General features: G+C 37.2%; 1 protein-coding gene across 3 annotated transcripts in view; it reads left to right on the plus strand.

Annotated features, from left to right (window-relative positions):
- LOC126428056 (coronin-2B-like) overlaps positions 1-19,887 on the plus strand; it is a 126,030-nt gene continuing 106,143 nt past the window's right edge. For all 3 annotated transcript variants that reach the window (XM_050089932.1, XM_050089930.1, XM_050089931.1), the window contains exon 1: positions 1-531. Coding sequence is in view for 2 of the 3 variants with exons in the window: in XM_050089930.1 (XP_049945887.1) it covers positions 421-531 (111 nt within the window). In the remaining variant the exon portion in view is untranslated. The remainder of the gene's footprint in view (positions 532-19,887) is intronic.

A 19,887-nucleotide genomic window follows, 5' to 3' on the forward strand; every position in this document is an offset into this window, starting at 1 on the left:
AATGCGACAAATTCAATACAGTGCTTTGTAAACGGTTCATTGCGCCGTATTCGTTTCATTTCTTAACACGTTTGTCAATAGTCTCACGACATTGATTTACGGTTATAGTTCCATTGTTACTCAATAGATGGAAGCATTGTGCGCCAACAGAAGACGCCGGAGGCAGAGTAAATAGAGCGGGGATCAATTTTTTGTACGAAGCAACGGTTTTATAGCCATGTGGTCATGCCTGTAGCAAGCTCGAATGTAATGTACTGAAGAACTTCGCTGTGCCTTTGAAAGAGAATTGATTATTTACTTCGACGAACGCGACAGTAGTGCTTTGCGATATCCGTACCTTTTTTTTTTTCCTCCCTCGCTGGTGTTCTGTCAGCAGTAGCGCTTCGCTTGACGTAATAACATTGAGTTACCTCGTTTGACATGCTTGATGTGTCGGACGTTCATATAGATGCTTCCAGCGTTTTGGATGTAAAAAAAACATTGTCTAACAACATGATAGATGTTAGAGCTTGCAATAAACCAGTAGAGAAGGTGAGTGCACTGATAAATTTTTAAATCAATAGTTAACCCCAGTTTAAATAATTAAGTGTTGCGCTTCGTGCGGCGTTTGTGTTGGAAGGTTTAGTAGAAGTTATTTAGCATTCCACCAGATCTCCGAAGAATGTTTGCCACTTCGACGTGTCCTGGTAATTATAATCTAAACTTTGAAATTAATCTCATCTGCCAAGTAGGCCCCTATTTGCTAGAAAAAGTGTCCACAGTTTTGAAAACGAAAGTTTCATCCTCTGCAGTGTGACATTTTAGCATCTGAAGTGATAGTGTAAATAAGCGAAAGTATCCGCATAAGCGTATGTACTGTCACTGTGTATTGATTGGAATTTAATCAGGTGAACTTTTGTACACAATTGACGTTTGCGTATTTGGATAAGTCAGACTTATGAGAGTAAATTGCAAAATACCTCTGTGCGGCGTTTGAAGTGACGTTCTTTAGATTTACCAAAATTTATATTCCTTCTACCATCTCGCCTCTCCTACCCTAAACTCTGCGTCTTACACTATGTCTGTTAACCATAGCACTGTGTGAGAGGCACGTTTGTCTTTGAGGCGGCAAGTTTCGTTCACTGATTTAGAGGTAATCAGTAGGACACAACACTCCTAAAACTGTCGTCACTCAACACGAGACGAAGACGATGCCTCATACGCCAGTAAAAATCTGTTTATCTTTCACAGAATTTTGCGGCAACCTCAACTTTTATTAAATGAGTAATTTTTATGAATGCGTGTTTTATATTGGTGAAATGACATTTCGATAGTAGTTTTGTGTGTTGTAAGTTATTGACACAGTGAGCAACTGTTCATAAATTACTGTATGGTTGACATTTCATTGTACTTTGAATTATGTAATTGGAAGATGTAAGAAAAATTATTAAAATGCAACTGTCAGATGTAGAATATTGTTAGTGTCTTCCACTATATGGTTATTTAAAGATCTGTATTTCACATACAACTAATGATTCGTACATGACGGAAATTGTTTGTGTTGTCATTGACATCTTGTTTATTCCCTTGATGAAGCATCACATATGAGTATAAGTTCGTTAAATCATTAAAAACACTGAAGTAGACAGGACAAATATTTTTGAAAGTTGATTGCCCCATGAAGATTTTCCCAAAATCAAGTGGTGTATTTTTTCACTATTATTTTGTTATTATACTGGTAGCTATGATATTCATCAGTTACGAATGGTTAGTCGACTAAAACAAAATCTGACAGTTTGTTTTGGGATTGTCACAGCTCTGTGATTCGAGGTGGAGGTGATCACCTTGTGTATGCCTACTACGGTTGCTGTGTACACTTTGCACTACTCAACTCAAGTAACACTTCTGATGATAATTTAAAATTGCAATAGTAAGGTGTTTATGTTCTGCAGTTAAATGTTTTTGATGTAGAACATCAAGAAAAGTGTTTATTTTATAACTGCTATTGTATGTGTGAATTGTATAGTAATAAGATTCCATGGATTAATAAAATGACTAAAATAATCAATTCTCCTCACACCAACAAAGAATTCAGTTAACTTGGAGATGGTTTCAGGGTATTCAGTTGAATATATATTTACAGAGTAACTATTAGAAAAATACCATTTGTGTTACCTGACATCTTGGTTGTTCTGCGTTATCTTTATTATGGGTGTAGTAACCAGCAAAACTGTGGCACAAAATTGTCTTAGTCTGTAAATTATTTCATCTCTCGGTTCCTTAGTTCTGAATCAATAGAAGACAGAAGACTTTGGGCCAGAATTCTTGCCATCTAAATGATAGTGTTTTACAGTAGTAATTAAGAAGTCTTTGTTGAATGTCCTCTGTTTTGCTTTGTCACATTTATCCTAATAATGTTGAAACAGTTGCTGATTTATTGCAGGTACAGCCTGTGACTGCTTCTTGGAAAAAAATGGTTTCTCATTTATTTTTGCTTTGTCATTTAACACATTATTATAGGACATGTCAAATACGGTTTATGTATTCACACTGGTCAAGAGGAAAATTCAAAATGAGTGGTCAGCTTTGATTACTGATTTAATGTTACTAGCTCCCAAGAAGTCACTTGTTGGTGTGTATATTCAGTTGTCTTCTTAGTGGAAAAGCCAACAGACTGGGAGGGGGGGGGGGGATACCTGGTCTAGGCAGGTTGGAAGGTGACAGTTTAGTTGCGAAGTCGGGAAGAAAAAGAAAAATTCTCATTGTGGGGCAGACTTATCTGTAGTTTGTACTTTTTGAAAAAATCACCACCAATATCGTACTATAATCATGTGTTGTTTACAGCGTGTTTCATGTATCACCGGTCACAGCTGATGAGTCATACCAAATATCCTTCCTTACCTTGTTTACACATATCTACAAACATATGTAACTTGCTTGAATTGGAGAATATTGTGACGAAGATTTATTTGGCCATATCAATGGGACCAACCCCTCATTTATCTTCAGAGCTTAGGGAAACCTTGAAAAATCCAAATCCATGTAGCGAGATGGGTGTTTGACTCCTGTTCGTGCTGAATTCAGAGTCCTATGCTTCAGCAAAGCACACATTTCATTAGGTATTTTGTTTGTATAGGAAACAGTTAATAATATTGGCGTGACTTGAACTTAAATGTAATCATATAGACTTGGTCCAACGTTGGGGCATGCTTTACTGATAATGTTATTGCCCCTTCTTAAATTTGGCTCACCTGTATTGTTGATCTATTCAGAACTTAGAAAACAAAAGACAAGGAGCAGATATGTCCTTTTAAAAGCGCACACATTTTTATTGACAATTCAGATAAACAAACAATATAAAGCTTAAGTACAGTGGCTGCACTGCGTGAGGTTGATAGCCCTTCTGTTCTGTGGAGTCAACTGAATTTGCCATTACCAGATGTGGGATTCATTCTGTAATATAACGAGATGTGGTGCGTGGTGTCATACATGTGTAGACAAAGAGACCAGAACACTAACAATAATTCTTTTGGATTCATATTATTTTTTGGAGTGTAGGTTGTCCTGACAAACTGATCCCTCCTCTATCCTGGATCCCATTCAAACTCGTTCTGTCTCTTATGACCTTGATGTGAGCGGGACATTAATTCCTAATCTTCCTTCCTTTATTTTGGTGTTGGTAAACTAGCTTTTTTAGAGGATTTATTTTGTTGAATTCAGTATAGTGAGTTAAAAGTGACCTTTAACCCATTTAGTAAAATAAAGCTGTCATCAGCCTAAAGATTGGTTTGCTTTACTAGGCATGATTGAGTAAAGGGTAATGTCCAATACAAGTTGTCGGCTTTGAGCAGTAACATGGGAACATGGGCCAAACAGTGTAAACAATATAGTGACTATAATGTGATATCACTGATTTTTTTCTTTTTTTAAATAGACTAAGCTACAGATCAGTCTGTCAGCGCAAACTACATTTTCTTGCTGTCACATTTCCCGATTTTGCCAACTAACAACTAAAATGTGAGTATATGTACCAAAAGGTGATGTAATAGCAGTCATTAACATTGTCAGTGATCAAAGATAACTTGTATCGAATATTGCTCTTGATCCATAAGATCCTGTCGGAGGTGGTATGCTGTTGGTGGCTAAAGTGTGCTTACAATGTTAGTAGCTCTTGTGTTGCATGCTGATGTTGGCAATTCATTGATGTTGGTTGGTAATAGCACATGGTTGCCTGTGAGAATCACTGAATATATGATTTCTTTTGGCAGAAAATACTAATGGATTACATTTGTTTCTGTTTCGGAGAGCAGCAGAATAACATTTGAAGGTCTTGATATTAAGAATTTTAATGTTTGTTACTGATTTTCATGTTTTTTTAGTGCCAAGAAAAATATAGCTCTGCTGACAGAATGACCTGTAGCATAGCTCGAAGCCTACATTAAATTGTAAAGTGATAGTTTGCTTGTGAGTTAGCAAAGTCAGTGAATCTGATCCCCAAAACTAAGATTGCAGTAATAGATTGATATGTATCAATGAGATATATATTCACCACTTTAGTAAACTACTTGCACAGTAAGTCTTATTTCAGATTTTATGGAAAATTCCAACGGTGTAGTTAAATTCTAACCTAAATAAAAAATTCCATCCAACTTTATTTTACAAACTCTAGGAAGTTATGAACAAGCATTATAATTGGCTACAGATTAACAATTTGGCATATTCAGTTCCCAGTGATCATCACAAGAGTTGTTGCCCACATCAGCATGCTATGCAGAAGTCATTGATGCTATAAGTGCCTTTTACCCCACTGCTTCCTCCGGACTTTTAAATTGCCATATCGAATCGGTTATAGGATGATATGTACTTAAATGTGGACTCCGAACTAAGCTGCGGCTGGACATTTTTCACATTGACGAATGTTGCCAGAGGTGAAAGAAGTGATAAGTATGGATAAAAATGCTAAGAGTTACTAAGGATCAAATGCATGACCTTTGGATTTCTAGTCCGATGCATTAGCACTCAGTAAATTTTACTAATTTATTCTTTCTGGGAACAGAAGATGGTTGAAGTGTACTTTGCACAGTTTCACCCAAATACTGTCCTATGGCGTAGTCTTATGGGACAGTGCTGCTAAGACCAGAAAACTGTTTGCACAACAGAAGCTTGGAGTAAAATCATCACATAAAGTTGATGACAGAACAGCTTGCAAAAGCTTTTCAGCGACTTACGGATTGTTGCTCACATGCCAGTACATTTACTTCTTAACGATATTTGTGGTGAATGAGATGGAATTGAGGATGCGTAGTACAATTCGCATCTACAATACCTGGGGATGAAATAATTTCTATACAGGTTATGCATTCTACATCTACAGTCTGCAGACTGTCGTGAGGTACATGGCAAAAGGTACATCCCATTGTACCAGTTCTGAGAATTAAGTTCTATGTTTTTGTCCAAAATGTTGTTCTTCTGCCAATGTACTATGTGATGTTACATTAGTGTTGGGTTTGAGGTATTAGGTGAAATCGGCAACTGACTAGCACAAGAGTAGCAGCAGTGATGTTTTTTTTCCTTGGGTGTAGTTGATTTCTTCATATGAATATAAAGGGATGTAATTCATACAATTAAGCAGGACTTCTTCATACTTCTACACTCTGCAAACCATTGTGATGTGTGTGGCAGTGTGTATGTCCCATTATACCAGTTATTAGTGTTTCTTCCGAGTCATGTGTTAAAATATGCCATTGTCAGGCCTCTCTCCAAAAAGGGGGACACCATACATGTCAATAATTATTGGCCAGGGTCCTTGCTTACAGCAATTTCAAAAATCTTCGGGAAAGTAATGTACTGATGAGTGAAGAGTGGTTAGCCATCTCGACGGTAATGGGGCACGTAGTAAATCACGGTTCGGATTTCAGAAATGCTGTTCCACTGAGACAGCAATATACAATTTCACTGTCGGCATAATAGAGTCCTTAAATAGTAAAATGTTGCCAATAGGAATTTTCTGTGACTTGTCCAAAGCATTTGATTGTGTGAATGATGACATTATGTTACAGAAATTACAATTCTATGGTACAAAAAGTTTCTTTGTATGGGTTAAGTGATGTAAATAAGTTTGCCACTTCATCTTAACTGGTGTGAAATTACATTAGGTGTTCCACAGGGTTCAGTCATGGTTCCGTTTCTATTCTTGATATATTTGAACAACCTCCCTTCTTACCGGAAACAAGAAGCCGAACTGACAGTGTTTGCTGATGATACAAGCATCATTATTAATCCAGTAAAAGAAACTCAATTGAAAATGATACAAATAAGGTCTTTGGAAAAATGGTCTTGCTTCAAACTTTGAAAAAACACAGTACATCCAATTTTGTGCTGCAAAAAGTACAGTTCCTTCAATAAATATAACACATCAACAGAAGTCAGTAGGCAGGGTAGAGCATACTAAGTTTTTGGGTGTACATACAGATGAGAATCATAATTGGAAAATTCATATTTTGGATCTTGTGAAGCGACTAGGTTCAGTACCTTTTGCAATCAGAATAATAGCCAATTTTGAGGATATAGAAATTAGTGAGCTAATGTACTTTGCATACTTTCCGTCTCTAATGTCATACAGAATAATGATTTGGGGTAACTCAACACATAGGTAAAAAGTATTCACTGCTCAAAAGAAAGTGGTTAGAATAATGTGTGGGGTTCATAGTTGCGTGTCTTGTGGGCATCTTTTTAAAAGATTGGGAATTCTTACAACAGCCTCACAGTACATTTACTCACGAATGAAATTTGTTCTCAGCAACATGACCAGTTTAAAGACAACAGTAACATTCATGATTATAATACCAGAAAAAAGAAACACTTACACTATCCTTTACTCATCTAGTCTTTGGTACAGAAAGGGGTAAAATATGCTGCTATAAAAATTTTTGACAAATTACCAGATGAAATAAAATGTCTGGCAGAAAGCAGTAATAGCTTCAAAAATAAATTGAAATCATATCTCCTTGACAACTCCTACTATACCATAGATGAATTCTTGAATAGCAATAAATAAATCTATGAATATAGTATATGCATGTTGTGCAATTTAAGGGACTGGGGTAAATAATAGAAATATTAATCTTTAACACTGTACTGTAGTATATATTTCATATGTGCATTCCTTGTGCACTTGACATGTGTTTCACATCATTATGGCTACCATACTATGCGATTGATCAATGGAAGATGCAACCAACTAACTAACATGGAGTGCAGGAAGTGTTAAGATACGAGTGGGCAACTGTTATTTTCCGAGGATCCAAAGGTTATGTCTTTGTTGGTAATAACTGAGTGGAAGGTGGCCAAAGGAATCTGTCAGTGTAGGAATCTCGATAAGCAAGCAAAAGATTAGTTGACATAAATGCACTTTAAATAAATATATTTTACTCAACTTGTTGCTGAAGAACTGCTGCACTCTTGACAACTTGTGGCAGCCGTGGCTAGATATAAGCAGAGGCCCAACATGAGTGTGTACCAGTGTTCACTAAATGTTTGCCAGTAGAGCTAGTTATCTATAGCTCGGAGTAGTGTTTGGCACTAATCATTGACACAGAAATATTGTTGAACAAGAAGGTGGTGCTCAGGTGACCACTGCTTGTAACCCCGTCCTGGTGGTCTTCATCAGTTGCCAGGCTGGACGTTCTTCGTTGGTCAGGTCATCCTATTGGTGGCGATGTTCAAAGTGCCACTCACTGCGCTCCCAGGAAACTTCACCGAGGTACCACCTGTGCCACTATCAATAAACTATGACACTACAGGAAGAATGATTGTTTAAATGCCCAATGTGTGCAGTAATTAATTTCCTTGTCAGAATTAATGAGTGGATAATCACAAGTCATCATTTGTTGTTAGTATACTTTACAAAAGTAGCCTGCCGTGGCTACCTTTGTCTATCAGTGTGCAGTTTGACTCCTTGCACCTCTCCGAAGGTTCTAATTCTTAGAATGCAGTCTGTGAATGAATGATCAGTAGAAAAATGTGTAACATAGGTAACTTGTAAACCTACAGTTCATCACATGTAGCCTTCAGATTTTTGTTGAAAATGTGTGTAGCAGGGTGCCGCACACATTCTCCTAATAGTACTTACATAGTTGTCAGAAAAAGGGCTTGAGGTAGGTCGTAAGGTGACCTTTATTATACACATGTAGGCATAGAAATGTAAGAGATGATCAAAAATGTACCATTCTCCAGAGTTGGTATGTCAAATCAGGCAGGACCACTGTGAGCATTGAGGCAGTCATCCCACTGAAGCACCAGTTTGAAAATACCAGTTTGGCAAAAACCATGTCCTGCTGTGTGATGAAGTCTGTAACTGCTTGCTGCACACCCTCATCCGACAGGAATTGTTGACTTTTCAAGCTTCTTTTTAAGGGACCATCAGTGTGATAATTGCATGGGGGGAGATTGCGGCTGTATGGCAGGTGCTAATGTGTCTTCCACTCGAACCGATTTAACTTCTGCATTACGACACATGCGATACGAGGATGTGCATTATCATAAAGCAGCAGCACAGAACTTGGCGCACTGTTCCATAACGGAAGTTTTCGACAGACGCGCTGACACACATTCTTCATTTTCTGATGGATGTCTGCCAAGAAAAGAATAACAGAATGTTGTTCCTGCTTTTACACGATTGGTAATAAAATCACCATAGTTCACAATTTTAAATTACCGCGTGCATGTTGGAAAGATGTGAATGCCCCACTGATCCTGCGTGTACATTTTGGTGCTTATATACTAGCATCAGAATAACACTAGGTTGCATATATGTTGCAGCAGAATCCTAAAATGGAACTTTTTGATGCCCCTTATATTTGTTATATAGAAATCATTTGTAATATTTTGATAATAGGCAATGAAAACCTTGTAACTCCATTTTGTTAAATTTTGCGGGTGAAGCAAAAACGGTTTCTTAAAAAATAATATAAAGTGATTAAGAAGGTTGTGACGCATGTAACTGAATAGTAGAAGCCTATTTATTGACGGATTAGAGAAATCCGTGCACTTTCAAATCTCTCTCTGATTATGGAGTTACTTGTTACTGGATTGATGAGTTTTCAGAGACATATTGAGTTACGAGGTTTTCATTGCCTAAAATCAGTTTATTATATAAAAATCTACCAAAATATACAGAAATATCAAATAGTGGCAAAGTGAAGATCAATCTTCTTTTGACATCACTGTTGAATGAACAGTAACAGGCTAATGAAGCAAATATTCCTATATTTTTGGAAAAATAACTCAGTAGTAGTGTAGGTTATAGAAGTAAGAAGAGAACTAGAAAGAAACCTCATTAAAGAATGAAAAATAATAACAGGAATCTTTTTAAGAACAAAATACTAAATTTAGAAGACTTTCAAGACAGAAGAAATGAGAAATTAGGAACAATGTGGGCAGAAGAAAAGACAACATGGAGAGCAGATGAATGAGTACTGGAAAAATAAGAAACAACAAAGAAGAGTTGAAATTGTTATCTGAACATATTTTGTCAATACAAAGATGGAAAAGAGTCATTCCTCTTTTGGGTTCAGTGAATTTAAACTGTTCATTTTGAATATACTCTTGTTTTCTGCCACAAATCCCACGGTTGAGCAGATGTAGCCCCATTGCAGTGTCGTCATAAGAATTTCTGGTGTGTTAAAAAGCTTTCAGCTAGAGAATCTACGCCTTAACTAGAGGATGATACAAATACCCTCCATAAATGTGTATTTGGTTAGTAACAAGAGTGAATTTAGGAGTAACTGCAATTTACAACCACAATACTAAAATTAATATCTGTGTAGACTACATATCCTTGCCTAGGATTTAGAACAGAATTTTATATAGTGGTACTAAAATCAGAAACCAGCTGGAAACAGAGAATCTCTTGATTAAGTGGGATAAAAATTCACTTAAGTTGTAAACAGAAAGTCTCCCTTACATTTGGATCAAAATTAGTATTGCAGTTGACTTCAGAGAGCGCCCCCCCCCCACACACACACACACACACACTAGTTGTTTCTTGATGCCTCTTCAAGATTTGTCCTACCGGTCTATCCCTTCTTTAACATTAGTTGCACCACAAAAATATGTTCAAGCCAATTTTATTCAGTACCACTTAATGAATTATCATATATACCCTTGTAAGTATCAGAATTCTACTGTAGCACCGTATTTCAATACTTTCTATTATCTGTTTTCATTTACTGCCTCCCTCTCATGCCCTTCAAATCTTTTGAAGACTTACTTTTGCTTCCTATATTTTATCCCTTAGAACTTCAGTTTCAAAGAGTTTATTCCCTTGTCAAAAGTGTTTTCTAAATCTGCAAATGTGTAAATTTCGGTTTGTATTTCTTGATCTATCTGCTAAGATGAATTGTAAAGTCAATATGACCTCTCTTGTTCCTACATTTCTCCTAAATCCAGGTTGATCTTCCCTCATATCTGCTTCAACTAGTTGTTCCAAACTTCTGTGGATAATTTGTGTTGGCATTTTTGCAAGCATGACTTATTAATCTAATTATTTGGTAATACTCACACCTGTGTTATTTGAAACTGCAGTTATTACATTCTTCTTGAACTGTCAGGGTGTTTCACACGTCATATCTCTCTTTCACCCCAGCTGTAACAGTTTCGTCATTGTTGGACTTCTCAAGAATACCTATTCCAGATGCCTAGTTTCAACTTACACATTTCGGTACTGTGTTACATTATTCTTACAGTGTCTCATCTCCTTTTAATCACTTCCTCTTCCGTTTCTATAAAACTGTCTTTAATTTCTTTGACAATTTTATGAAAAGAATAGATGGCTACTCATATGGAGCAGGCGTTTAGTCGCAGAGAGGCGCAACAAAAACATTGCTAATCATGTGAACTCTAGGCCAAAAGGCCTGCTTCTAAATTATACAAAACACGCGCACACACACACACGCGCACACGTACGCACGCGCGCGCGCGCGCGCGCGCACACACACACACACACACACACACACACACACACACACACCCCTGGCCATCTGTACCAAATTAGAACAACTATATAACAAACGTGTACATAGTGCCTCATAAAACATTTTTCATCAAGTAAACATGTCTACTGTTATGACTGTCCTTAATATCTTATGTGCAGGGCTTAGATATTGCAAACATTTTAATTGTTATATTCTAACAACATAACCATGACATCATATTGCTCTAAAATTCAAGAAACTATTGGAGGATCCAGATTTTGCGTTAATTATTCCTTTGTTAGATTCTACAATCATAATTATTCAGATTAAATTGTTGAAATACCATCTATAAAAATGTTTAAAACATAAGTGTGTATGCATTCAAATAATAAAAGTAGCTTGTACAAATACTTTGTGGGGGAAAAAAATATTGCAAGTGTAGTTGTGTTAAACAGTAGTAGGTACGACTGGAGAGGAACTCTGCCTTGTGCCAGACACTGGGCGTATATGTAGCCATATTAACTAATAAGTCATAAGAAATTATGATTGCTTGATATAGGAATTATGTCAATTCTAGTCTAAAAGTCTCCAGCATCATTTCTTCACTAAGCCTTGGTGTTACGTTTAAATAAAGGCATTGACAGCTGATTATGTTGTTATAGTAAAACTTCCTAGTCAGGTTAGATACATGAATGCACAGATTGCTCTTTGTAATTGTACTATGTTAATACTTATAAACAGAATTTATCATTAACATGTTCTGACTGTGAATTAAGATGCACATTGACACCTGATTACACACTGAGTTAATTTCATAGTAAATAACCATGCAAGGTTCCAAGTTATAATTGTTCTTCTGTGGCAGACATGGCCCAAGAATGGTCAGATTGCGCCTGAGATAGATTGTGGAAGTAAAAATAACTGCAGCTGTATGTTGGGTTGTTCAGTTCCTAACCATTAGTACGAGTATGTGCTGTGACAGTGTGTAGGAGGAAGGAGGGGTTTGAGAAACTTCCTGGTGAATGGAGTTATCTGCAGATAAAGCAGAGTGCTTTCCAGTGAGGCAGGAGGTGTGAGCTGCAGCCGGCCTTCTCTCCTGGCCACCAGAGCGTGGCAGCTCATCTGCAACGCCCCAGTGCCCGCACTTTCCCACCAATTAGCCACTGCTGGGGTGAACACCTTCACTCAGGAATGCTGTTCCAGAGCTTCTTACTTACATAACAAACACATCTGGACCTTCACTTTGTTTTAAAGTTCCTCGCTGAAATAATATGTTAAAGCTGTACGTGCAGTGAGTCTTCCATTGGTAATCTTCCTTATTCAGGTTGCTAACTTCAAAGCATGTAACCTAATATCTGTTCAGAGTAGTCATGTGCTTTCCAGTGATATGTGGGGTATGAAGAAGAGCATATTTTTAATAGTAAAGAAAATACTGTTAAATTCAAAACTGAAGATAATACAACAAGCAAAATTTTTTAACTGTATTGGATATCAAAGAAGCTATCCAGATCAAAATGTATATAAGAATATGTGTGTGGCACTATGAATAGAAAGAAACTAAAATTAAATTTAATAGAATTATAGCAGTCCCTGAACTTAAAGTGGCAGTGTGATCTGGACACTTGCCAAATGACAGAGAAAAAAGGTTCAAGCATCTGAAATTAGATTCCTAAGAGCTGTGAAAGTGTTTAAAAAGTAGATAAAAATAAAAGAATGTAGACAACAGAAGAGTACTAAAAGCTGAACTGTGAATGTGGTGGTCGTGCCTCAAATTGAGTTATTTGCTGTGTGTATTGAGAAAATGGCCATAAAAATCCTAAATCCTTTTGGATACACAAGCAGCCCTTGGACGAACTACAGATTTATTTATTAATTTTGTGTGTGTGTGTGTGTGTGTGTGTGTGTGTGTGTGTGTGTGTGTGTGTGTGTGTGTGTGTGTGTGTGTGTGTGTGTGTAGGGGGGGGGGGGTAGTGATGACAAAACTGTTGTTACGACTTCTAACAAAAATGTACGAACACAACTTTCTTCCTCTGTCTGCTGATTCTAACAACTTCTCTCTTTACATATTTCTGTTTGCTTTCTTAAATGCTTCTCATTTTCTAGAAATTTCATTGATTTATTGCAATTGTTCTTTGTGACAACTGTACCATTTTTTCTAATTAGCTTTCCTTTCATGACTTTACATTGAATGTAATCATCATACTGTAGTAAGCCACAACACAAATAGGCCAAGAGATGTCCACTGCTTATAGGTTTTTGCCTGAGGCGACCGTAATATGCCAAGGCACCCTGTTTATGGAGTCTGTAGTATTAACCATTTTATTAGCAATTGTTATGGATCTGGCTGTGCGAAAGCTGGAATTTGAAGTCACAGTAATGCCAGTTTCATGCAGTCTCAAGTTCACTTTTGCCATCTGCTCTGTTGACAGCAGTTTTATCTGGCAGTGTGGTCTGTATATTAATATTTAAGTAAATCTGTAGTATTTTTGTGTATGATTATAATTAGTTTCATCGCTATGTTTTTTAATGGTGTGTATGCACAAAGTATTGCCTTATTAGCAATTAGTAGAGTTTTTTCTGTTAAAAGTTGCACTGCAGTTGGAATACTTTTTTTAGAGAAGACAGTGGTGGCTAAAAGTAGTGGTAAAGGCTATTAAAACATTTGAAAAAGTACCAAAATTATTTTGTTACTGAAATCCTGCAAGAAATAATTTTGATTTATTACTGCTTACCTTGTTGTACATTCAAATGTCATTTATAAATGAAACACCACAGCATCAACAATCAACCTACACCCCCCCCCCCCCCCCCCCCCAACTCTGCTCTCCATCTCCTGTTTTCCCAACCCTACCCATGTTATGTGGTAGTAAAAAAATAGTGAATGGACTGCTTGTTCTGCCACTTTTGTCAATAATTCTTAACTGTCAAGGAGTTGTTATATTTTCCTGCAATCCCCTCTTGTGATTTGTTTTCCTGTCATTGCAGTGGAATGCATGGAATGCACTGCACCTGCAGCTGTTTTTTTTTTTTTTTAATTGTATGAAGGATTTTTCATTATGCAGATACCAAATTTTGTTTAAGAGTTTCAAATCAGTAGTTCAGTTTCTGATGCAGAAAATAAATTTCATTCATTTGGGGTTCTATGGGGTGGTGCACTATTACTGTGTCAAAGCTTTGTCTCATCAGCTATCGGAGTGCACTTGTCACGTACTTGACAACTCAGAAAACACATTGTCACATCGTAAGTCCTCTGCACTCAACAGGAAACCATTCAGGTATTCTCTTAAAGTCTGTTGGCACAAACCTGGGGAAATACTTGTCTTCTGTTTTGAAACTGAATGTTGTCATACATAAATAGTGCAGACCACGATACTCCCACAGGTTAAAATTGTTTGACAAGACCCGCAGCATTAGTAAGCCACTTGCACAGCATCAAATGAATTAAATTAATTGTTTGGATTGAATATGTAGCTGAGAGTACAATGCAAGTGAACAGATTTTGTAGTTATATGGTGAAAAATATCCCCATACCACCTATGCTGCTCATGGATTTAAACTTAAGACTAGTTCTCAAAATATCTTGGCATCAATGTATGTCAGTTTTAGACAAAATAGCATCTTGGCATCACTTTGGCTATTTCACATAATGGTAAGTAATCACGTGATGCAAGTATTAGGTATGTGGTTTATTTCCTGCAATTGTGATGGGGAGATGGAAGTGACATCACTTTCTTATGAGCATTCTGTGTGACCAGCAGCTGTGAAGTCAGGCCGGCCACATTCCTTGCTGCTTGCCTCGGTCCCCCACTGTGGCAGGCAGCAGGGAAAGTTTAGCCAGGCACTTCTTTCTCTCTCCACATCTGCTGTCTGTTGCTTTCAACATCAGCAGCTGGCCTGTTCAGACCATCTGGAGGTGGGTGGAGCTTACATTTGGTGGTCGCAAAGTGTGTGATGTAGGGGAAGGGGGTGCCAGCGGATTGAAATGTGCTTTTATTGTGTTCTTGGTGTCACATTGTCAGTCAGTCAGCTGGCTGTGGTGCTCATGGGTGGTTGTAGTGTTGTCTGCCTGCAGAAGCTGGTTTGTGAAGTGGCCTCAACAAGTTCTCTCACTGTGTTGCTATTTTGTTTGTGCTGTCTTATCATATTCTGGTTTAGCTTCTAGATATAAGGATAATAATTCCAAATCCATTTGCTATATTACTAAGTAGAACAGAAAGAAAGTGTGTGTGTGTGATATATATATATATATATATATATATATATATGTTGTTGTTGTTGTTGTGGTCTTCAGTCCTGAGACTGGTTTGATGCAGCTCTCCATGCTACTCTATCCTGTGCAAGCTTTTTCATCTCCCAGTACCTACTGCAACCTACATCCTTCTGAATCTGCTTAGTGTATTCATCTCATGGCCTCCCTCTACGATTTTTACCCTCCACGCTGCCCTCCAATACTAAATTGGTGATCCCTTGATGCCTCAGAACATGCCCTACCAACCGATCCCTTCTTCTGGTCAAGTTGTGCCACAAACTTCTCTTCTCCCCAATCCTATTCAATACTTCCTCATTAGTTATGTGATCTACCCATCTAATCTTCAGCATTCTTCTGTAATATATATATATATATATATATATATATATATATATATATATATATATATATGTATGTATGTATGTATATATATATATATATATATATATATGTATATATGGCTGAGAAAATCTGTGCTGCAGTATAGACTGGATTTATTTATATTAGTGACTTTTGATTAAGACTCTCTTTGTGCAACTGAATGAAGGCAATATTTGTTTTGTCAGACATGTTTTGCCTCAGTTTATTAAGGCACCATCAGTAGTCCAAAGTAAATATGCATTTAAATTTGTATGCATCACTTCAACGTACTGATGATAGCTATAAATTGAGGTGTAATTGTGTGGTGAAACGGATATTGCTTTCATTTGGTTGCATGCAAATGGCCCTACCTTAAAAATCACGAATGTAGTGTCAATAGCAACAGAGGATTGACAGATTGACTACATTAAAGTTACGACTGGACTTAGTTTCGCTTGGAGCAAATACGTGTATGCTATTTGTGTTGAGAGAGAGTATAAATACATACCTCTGTAAGGGATCACTTATTATAGTACTACAACGTAATGTAATTGATTACCAGTTTCGGCTGTTAGGTGATGACTTTCAGGGCTACAAAAGAAAATTATGTCTCTCTGATTTAGTGTGCGTATTAATGAAAACTGGACCAAAACTGAGAGTAGACCTCACATACATACAGAAAAGAGTGGTGGGGGACTTTAATTTGTAATATGTATAGAACATTAAGATGTATATAGATTCTGGCAATAATAATTTTGTGTGGCTCCAAGGTCAGGTGCAAGTCTTTGAGTTAGACACCACTTTGGTAAATTGCATGTCTGTAACATATGCCAGTTATCTAACCAGGGAAAGGGGACCTACAGTTCAGTGTGGAATCCAAACCATGGGTCATTTCTGGTGAACTTGTGGGTCACAGAGAGGTGAATGCAATGTTAAAAGGCACATCTTGTGAATGACTTCCTTCAGGATAAAGACATCGCTTAACTAGAGTGGCCAGCATGATCCGCAGACATGTCCCCTATCGTACATGCCTGGGATGGATTGAAAAGGGCTGTTTATGGATGACCTGACCCACCAACCACTCTTAGGCATCTACGGCAAGTCGCCGTTGAAGAGTGGGACAATCTGGACCAACAGTGCCTTGATGAACTTGTGAATAGTATGCCACAACGAATACAGGCATGCATCAATGCAATAAGACGTGCTGCTGGGTATCAGAGGTACCGGTGTGTGCTGGAATCTGGACTACCACCTCTGAAGGTCACTCTGTGTGCTGGTACAACATGCAATGTGCGGTTTTCGTGAACAATAAAAAGGGCGAAAATGATGTTTATGTTGATCTCTATTCCAGTTTTCTGTACAGGTTCCGGAACTCTCTGAACCGAGGTGATGTAAAACTTTTTTTGATGCGCGTATTTAGCAGTTGCAAAGCATTGCCGGGTTCATTAGTTAGTTACACACACAAAAATGTCTCATGACTCAGACTTATTTGTTAGTAAAACCCATATCAAAATCCATACAGTAGTTCCTGAGATTAAATGGCACATATAGCACACAGTTTCCTGCCTGTACAATATCTTCTGTGACATTAAGTTTTCTCAAGTACCTTCTTATCCCTTCCAGTTAACCCATGCTGTTTTTTAATTCGGAAGTGAAATTAAAAATTTTCTTCATTGGGCTATTGTCATTCATTCTGTAGATATGACCGTAAAACTTTAACCTACTCTTCTTTATTGTGTCTGTGATTGTTTCTATGTTTCTGTATAGATCGTAACTTCTTCTTTGTCCAGTGTTATCTTTGTTCTTTTGCCATACTAAAATTTTTGTATTTTCCTTTTTTTTTTTTTTTTTTTAGGCATTCACATCCGTAAAGTGCTTCCAGTTTAATTGCCTTTGTGTAGTGTTTAATTTTTTCCTGGAATGATACTGATCACTTATTATACCGGTTTTTGGTGAGTTTGTATGATAATTCTATTATGTTCGATATTTATTTACTTGTGGTACTACATAATACCATTTGATCATATCCATTCTCCCAAATTCTTAAACTTATTAGCTCTTTTAGTGATCCCGTGTTGTGTTTGTAAGTACTTTTCACTATTGCGTATATGTTCAATGTATTATGTTACCTATATTTGTAAGCCGGTTTTAGCTCCAATGTCGCAAAGTGATTCTATCGTTATCGTTGCATTTCTTTTGTCCTTAGAAATTACTGCAATATCATCAGCAAAAGCCACATTTCACCTCAAATCTTCCTCTTTCTTGTCCTATATGGATTCCTTCAATGGTTTTCTCTTGTAGTTCCTTCTCCATCTCTCTCGTGACCTCGTCTGAGATTGAAGAGAATCAGTGAGAGCCCATTGCCCTGTGGAATGCGTGGTAATTGTCTGTTGGTTTTGTTGATACCTGCTTATCAATTGTTAGAAATACTGTCGGTCTGTCTACAGAATCTAAGGCTTTTTTTGAAATCAGTGAATGTGATGACTGTGTTAAGGTTCCCTATTGTTTGGATCCTGTCAACTGTTTTAAAGCTAAAAATTTGCACAGTCTGTTTTTATGAATCCTGTTTGGTACTCACGAGTTGTTCTGGTTATTCTTCTATCTTATTCAGTAGAGCTTTGGATATAATTTTGAAGGTGACTGAAAGTAGAGATACGCATTGATAATTTTTGTAATCTGTCCTGTCACCATTCTTGTGTAGCAGGTGGATTATATCTTGTTTCTAGTTGTCTGGTGTTCTACATTTCTCCCAGCTATCTTTAATAACCTCTGAAATGAAATGGTTTCAGCTACCCACTTGGCACCAGTTTTCACATCTTTGGTGATGGCCTATCTTCACCTGTCACTCTGTTGTTTTTCATCTGGTGAATGGATTCAGTTCGTCGGTTCCAAAGGTGGATTTTCCTTTTGAGACTTTCTGGAAATTAGTTGTCCGTTCCTTCAAGTTCGAAGATTTTGCTAGTATCTCACAGTGGTCTTTGTTGTCGGTAATCAGTTTTCCGATTGAATCTGTGCAGTGTAGGGCACCGGCTTGTACCCTGTTGTTTCTTTTTTGGAAACTCTGTAGAAATCTCTAGTGTTGTTCCGTCTGAAATTTGTATCTGTTTCCTCTAATCATTTTCATCATATTTTCATTTCTCTGTTTGAATAATTTTTGATGTCTGATTTGTGATCTCAATGAAAGTGTTCCAGTCTTTCCTTTTTGCAGGAGTTCCATTTTTTTCCAAGTTGTCAGTCTATCCTGCATTCTTTTGTCATATATCTTATTCAATCACCTACGTTTCCTTTTTCTTTGTGGTTGTTCTGTCTTTCACTGTGTCTGTCGCTGCTTATCTGATTTCATCTCAATTTACTATCTTCTTTCTGTGAAGCTTTTCAACGAATTCATTCCTGCTGTCTGATGGAAATTTTGTGTCAATCGTATGGATTACTTTAATTTTTGGGTTTGGTTTTTTAGGTTGAAATTTGGCTTTGATTTCTGTTAAAAGTTGTGCGGCTCTATGCTTAGTCCTTTTCTGATCGGTACGTTCGTGGTTTCTCTACGGTTTTGTTTGGTTATTGCCAAATGATTCAGTTGGTATGAGCCTAAATGTGTATTAGGAGAAGACCAGGTCTTCTTTCTCGTTGGTAAATTTCTGAAAAATTTTGACCTTAGATTTAAGTTGAATTGTCTGTAGAAGTTGACGTACCTTTCTCCGTTCTTGTCGGCGTGTCTCTGCCGATCCGTGCATTGAAGTCCTCCTATGACTAATTTTGTGTGGTGCTTTGGCATTTTTGATATCTCATTTTCTACGTTTTCCCAGAATTGTTTGCCTTTTTCTGGATTTTTTTTTTTTTTTTTTTTTTCTGTTGTCATTGTTGGTAGGTGCTTCTGCAATTCTGATGCTATAGTCCTTGTTTGTTGATAGAAGTGAGAGAATTTAATATTCATTCCAATGGGGATGCAAAACTTGTTATGGATTCTGTTGGATTTCATTTGATGATGAAAGCCATTCCAAGCATAGTACCTTTCCGTATATTCTTTATGGCTGGTTTCTCATTATAAACTTCGTAGCACTCCCATTCAAATATGTTCTCATTTCAGTATCTGGTTCCCTGAAGTGCTAATATCACTATGTTGCATCTGTTTGATACATCCATCAATTGTCTGTTTTCTAGTCTTTACTAAAGTGTTGATGTTCAATGTGCTTAGCAGATATTTTTTCATAGGCCATATGCAGAAGTTCTAAAAAGCTCCGACTCTTCCTTACGTGATGTTCTAGGCTCTCCAGAATCCAATTGCTAGTTGCATCAATGTCTCCAGTGATGAAGGATTGTTTACCCGCT

The sequence above is a fragment of the Schistocerca serialis genome, chromosome 12 (assembly GCF_023864345.2).
Source record: "Schistocerca serialis cubense isolate TAMUIC-IGC-003099 chromosome 12, iqSchSeri2.2, whole genome shotgun sequence".
NCBI lineage: Eukaryota > Metazoa > Arthropoda > Insecta > Orthoptera > Acrididae > Schistocerca > Schistocerca serialis.